The sequence below is a fragment of the Anoplophora glabripennis genome, unplaced genomic scaffold (assembly GCF_000390285.2).
Source record: "Anoplophora glabripennis isolate ALB-LARVAE unplaced genomic scaffold, Agla_2.0 scaffold396, whole genome shotgun sequence".
In the NCBI taxonomy this organism is placed as follows: Eukaryota; Metazoa; Arthropoda; class Insecta; order Coleoptera; family Cerambycidae; genus Anoplophora; species Anoplophora glabripennis.
In genome coordinates, this window is record NW_019417435.1 from 138037 (window position 1) to 143845 (window position 5809).

General features: G+C 28.5%; 1 protein-coding gene across 1 annotated transcript; it reads left to right on the forward strand.

The window, feature by feature from the left end:
• The first annotated feature begins 330 nt into the window (after positions 1 to 330).
• LOC108908703 lies at positions 331 to 4816 on the forward strand. The gene is made up of 2 exons (XM_018712818.1): positions 331 to 1167; positions 4145 to 4816. Exons 1-2 carry the CDS (start codon positions 403 to 405, stop codon positions 4589 to 4591), a joined length of 1212 nt encoding a protein of 403 aa, XP_018568334.1. The 5' UTR covers positions 331 to 402; the 3' UTR covers positions 4592 to 4816.
• The last annotated feature ends 993 nt before the right edge of the window (positions 4817 to 5809 follow it).

A 5809-nucleotide genomic window follows, 5' to 3' on the forward strand; every position in this document is an offset into this window, starting at 1 on the left:
TTTTAACTTCTTGACTTCATTTCTTAATCCGCATCTATTCCCAAATTTTTTTGGATAAGTTGTGAATCACCCTGTATAGTATTTTTTTTATCAAATGTTTCCGGACATTTTTTTATATAAAACTTTTTGCTTAAAATTAATTTTTCTATTACTTATTTCATTTAAGGCACTTAAAACGGTGACACCCTGTATAATAAATAAAAATTGTCATCCTGTACGTTTAAATGTATATTTTACAATGTTTGGTTTAAATCAATTTAATTATCTCACTGAAGGTCTCTACAATCTTACTTCTAAATTATTACTATTATTACATCATACATTCTCATTGTCAGTAGTGAGCGATTGCATCTGAGACGTATATTTAACGTTACAGTGAATGTTCGTATATCTGAATAAATAATGAGTCCACAACTAACAGCAGAACAAAATGATTGCATAAGAAAAATAGCTAAAAATGAAAATATCAGTGACTATGTGTTGGAAGTTGAATCTGGTTCAGTGAAAGGTGATGGTTACCTGGGGATTATATCAACCGTAAATATAATTAGTGAACCCAAGAAGCTAAATTTAGTAATGAAAACAGCTGAGACCAATGAGGAACTTCGAAAGAAAATTGTGATCAGAAAGGCGTATCTAAGGGAAATTTTTATCTACAATAAAATATTCCGGGAATTTGAAAATTTCCAGAGAAAACGAAATATGCAGAATGGTTTTAGTGCGTTTCCAAAAATATATGGTAGCTGCGAGGAGGACTGTAAAGAATTCTTAATTTTAGAAAATTTGAAGGAAGTTGGCTATAAGTTGTGGAACCGTAAAGTTCCAATGGACGCGGAACATGTAGCATTAGTATTTTCCGAATATGGAAAATTCCATGCTATGTCATTAGCTATAAGAGACCAGGATCCTGAAATGTATGAAGAACTTACTAAAGATCTTAGCAATATATTTGAAGATTCACATTCCAAAGAAGAGTTCGAGCACTCAATGAAAATTAATACAAGTAAAGGTTTTAGAGCAGTTAAAGGTGATAATTACGCTACAGAAGCCTTACGAAGATTTTCTGATTCTCTTGGAACTTTATTCGAACAATATAGCAGACCAGAAAATAAAATAGTTATTAATCATGGAGACTGCTGGTGTAACAATATGATGTTTAAGTATGAGGTAAGTTTAAATTAATATATAATAGAAGAATATAATATGCATTTATTTTACAATAACAATTCAGATAAAGCGTGCTGAAAGTAATGTGTTTAAAGCGATATTTTTCTAAAAGTGTTTTGTTTCAGGGTGCTCATTTGCTATCTTCCCTACTGTCCTCATCCATAAATTTTTGATAAACGATAAACTTCATTAGCTTGGTCATATTTACAAAATCATAAAAAATGTGTTGTATCTGATCTGTTATTTTATAGCTACCTTGGCTAAAAAAATATATATTTTTTTATTTTAATTGAAATGATCTCGTAAAATAAAAAGGTAACAATGAGAACAAGTTATTTTTTACTCTGTTTATTTGGATATTTTGCCAGTAATGAAGCTTTAAAAAATTGTTAAAATAGGATAAATAGGGTAATTAAATATTTCACTATAAAAATAAAGAGTATACCTAATCGTAACACGTATTTCAATAAGTTTTCAAAATCAATTTGGTTTCGTTTTCAGAACTATAAATCATTTCTCACACAAATGAGACTAATTTTGAACGAAGCAAGAGCTCTCACATATCGTTTGACATAATTTTTCATTTGTCAATTTTCATAGGACATAGCCTGCCTCGTTATGGAAACAATAATCTTTATAAATACTCAGATATTTGGAAGTAAAAAATTTGGAAGTTAAACAAATTTCAAAATAAAACAAGTACTTTTTGAGGACAAGCTTGGTATAGTTTTACAATTTAATTTTGGCTTGGACTATGCTAATATTATTTAGAGAACTAAATAAAGGATGATGTTCTAGCACAACTTCATTATTTTACCAATAACTTGAAAAGGAACAAAGATATCGACCTCCGGTTTGTGTATTTGTTTCTCTTAATAGATGGTATATCAAGTCATGGAAAAAAGTTTATCGTTGCATTTAATTTTTTTTGTAAACGGGGACAATGACAAAACTTTTCTAATTAGCGTCGTCTACTGTTGCGCAGGAAAATAATATTTTTATTCCCATATCATGAATATAAATTTTATTAATAGTTTTTTAAAATGAGTACTTTTTTATTGAAATCGAACAAGGCATTTAGAAGTTATGACAATTTAAAATTTTCAATATGGCGTCCTTCATATTGGTGTTGCTATGGTAATAACAACAAAAAAGTTCAAACAAAACTTATGAAGGGTTTAATGGTGTATCTAAAACGTGTCTAACTTACGTTAGACAGGGTGAGTCAGAAAGAATGGGTCAACACTAAGCTGGAGATACTAGACACCAAAATATTATGTTTTTGCTCATCATGCCTTATACGAATGTCGTTGGTTTAAGAAATACAGAGTGTTCAAGGTTTAAATTCTATTCTGCAATTTCTTAATAATTGAGAAAGTTTTGATAGCATGACTGGAAATTGGTAGTGTTGAGTTTTTTGGTGATATAATTACGAATTTGAAGCTTATTTCGACGGTGCTCCTAAAGGGCGCTAGTTTCACCGTATTATTTAGGTAAATCAAAACATATTTTTTTTATCTGTTGAGCTATGCTTAAATAAAATTAAAAATCTAAAAGAACATTCAATTCTACATAAAAAATGTACTCTTGTTTAGGACGCCTAACTTTATCGGTTTCTGAATTAGATTTTAGATTAAATCTTGTTTTTTATGAAAGCTATTTTTAAATTTCTCATGAATCATCAATATCATTTTTAGCAGTTTTATATTGTTGATTTAATAATATTGTAATTGATACGACACAGTTCTAAAAGAGAATGTTCAACATCTATTAATTAAGACAATATAAATCCCATTGTATTATGTTCTTTTTCCAACATAATCTCATAAAATTTAGGCCAATATAAACCCTATTATAATATCATTATCTTTTTTTTCAATGTTGAATTATTATTAGTTTGTGTAAATTGGTTATTATTTTAACAAAGAATTTGTTTCAATAAATTAGTACGATAATTAATTTTAATGCGGTAAGTTTGCAACAGGTTTAATGTTTTTTTATGAAACATGGGATCCAATCTAGGTGCTCTTATTTTTTAATTCATAATAATATTGATTTTCTGAGAGAGTATTGAGACTGGCAATTTAAAAGCCTTTCTGAAAAATACTGATGATATCAATCATTAATTAAAATGTTTACAGTAGCTATTAATATACAGATTACGACACAATATTTCATTATTTTGTTCTTTTCCAATTATTTTAATAAATAATTTAATAATTTAAACAATTTATTTAGTTGCTTATATTTTTATTCTACATTTTAGAGGTGGTCATTTTTATATGTTTAATTATTTTGTTTTTTATTGTATTTTTAAATGTCGTCCTGATAAGGTAATAAAACCTAATTCAGATCAAAAAAGAGGAAAAAGGAACAACAAATGACCTATCGCGTAACTAGATCTAGAACTTTTGAGATATGTCACACAAAGAGAATGAAAGAAGTCATCAAATAATCTTTTATTCGCAACCTGTTACTAAGGTGATGAACTGTGTTTTGGGTAACAAATAATAATCAGTAGTAGTTTTTAAGCTCAATGATCTTGTTATATGTCAACAAGTTGTACTTATATATTTTACAAATAAATTAAACAAACAAAGGAATTACGTGTTATTTAAGGTTTGTTCTCATAATTTCAGTCAATGAATAATATTTCTTTTAATACCTATGTAAATTTTAATTATTTTTTATTATACGATGTCATCATATGCAGTTTCAATAAATTACACTTTTTCCAAATCTTCCTAGACATTGCAGTGTTTGTGATAGGTAACAGTATTAAATGAACCAGAAACAAAAATTAATATTTTTTAGTCATTAATTTTCTGTTTCATCATTCTGTGAATAATATAAATAAAATCTGATATAATTGCATACGTATTTTTATGTAACCATTAGTGTATCTATTTGAGGATTTTATAAATATTATACCCCCTTCCGAAATTTTTCGTTCATTTTATACTTCTTTCATTTTTAGGACAATGGAAATCCCCACAAGCCGACAAAAATTTGTTTACTCGACTGGCAGTTATCAAAAACAGGGTCTCCAGTTTTGGATTTGGCTTATTTCTTTTTTGCCTGCGGTTCAAAAGATATTTTTTATGATTATAAGAAATACCTTAAAATATATCATGAAACTGTTTCGGAAAATTTAAAACAGTTGTCCTGTGATCCTGAAAAAATATTTCCTTACACGTTATTGGAGCACCATTGGAAAATGTATGCAAAGTTTGGACTCTACATAGCTCTTATAGTAATAACGGTGATGTTAAGTGAAGAAAATGAAGTTAAAACACTTAAAGACGCAGCCAAAAATAACGAATCTATTTTCGAAACCTTCAATTATGACGGTATTAACGTAAACGACTATAACAAAAGAATTTTAGATATTGTAACTTTTATGGCAGAACATGAATTGATTTAGGAGTACAATTTCATTAATTATTATTAATTCATAGTTGAAAGTTATTAAATTATGTTGTTAATGAATGTAATTATAATAAAGTGATGTAAACGTACAAAAAAGGTTGTTCTTGTTGTAAACGAAGATGTGTAGGTAGTAAGTAAGCAAGCATATTATTCCGGTACAGTAGGTATTGTTCGTTGTATGTAAAAGTTTTGATGAAATAAAGAACTTACTTTAGTTTTATTTACTGTTCGCTTACGTCTGAACTATAGATAGGTATACACCGTGTCCACCTAGTGCGCGTAAGTCCAATATCTAGGTTAATAAAAGATATAACTTAATTTTATTTTCTACAGAGTTGCCTACTTTCCCGAGCTGCACAAAATGAAAATATATTTGCATATACAGGATGTTCAGTTTTTCCTGGGCAGGTACCAACTTAATTTTTTTAAATGGAAACCTATATTTTTTACGGCATTATCGAATTCTACGTGAAAAATTAACGGGACGTTGTGTTATGATCCCTATTAAAATATTGATAGTTTTCGACATAATCGACTTTCCATTTTTTTTTCTTATGTTTTTCTTTTTAATTATAATTGTATGACAGCTAGAAATTAAGTCTTTTCAGGAATTGTAGAGTGAAAATGGCTCTTTCAAAAAACATATCAAAAGTTGACCTGCGATATACAGGGGGCAAAATCGTGCCAAACCTGATAATTTAAAATTTGAAAAACCTCGACTTTTTCAAATAGAACACCCTGTGTTTTATGATTTCATTAGATGCCTTTCTGTAGACCCTACAATTTTTTAATAGCTTTCCCTATACCTAAGTTGCGTAGTTTTTGCAAAAGACCCATTTTTATGTAAAATACCAGATTTGCGCCCGTTCTTTTGTCGGGAAAAATATTGTAATGATATTAGACTTACGTGCACTAGGTGGACACGGTGTATATACATAGTGTGTCCTCAGGTGGGGTACTGCACTCTTGTAAACTTTTTTATTGTTAATTTTTTGAGAAAAAATTATTCGTGTTAAAAAGTTTTTCCTAAGCAAAGTGCCTTTAATTTTTGTTTTCGTTAAAAACTGTATTTAACAAAGTTGTTTGCAAACTCAAGAAATGCTTAAATACGGGGTTTAGTTAGAAAAAAACAGTAATCCGAATAAAAAAACGCCACAATTTTTAACTATCTTACATACCAAATAATTACCACGGATATTTTCTTTATTAATAA

What these genes read in the sequence shown, in the direction of transcription:
- LOC108908703 (XM_018712818.1), top strand. Translation starts at nt 403, where the DNA reads ATGAGTCCACAACTAACAGCAGAACAAAATGATTGCATAAGAAAAATA. An exon ending in ATATGATGTTTAAGTATGAG is followed by an intron (nt 1,168 to 4,144) that starts GTAAGTTTAAAT and finishes TTTCATTTTTAG; the next exon opens with GACAATGGAAATCCCCACAA.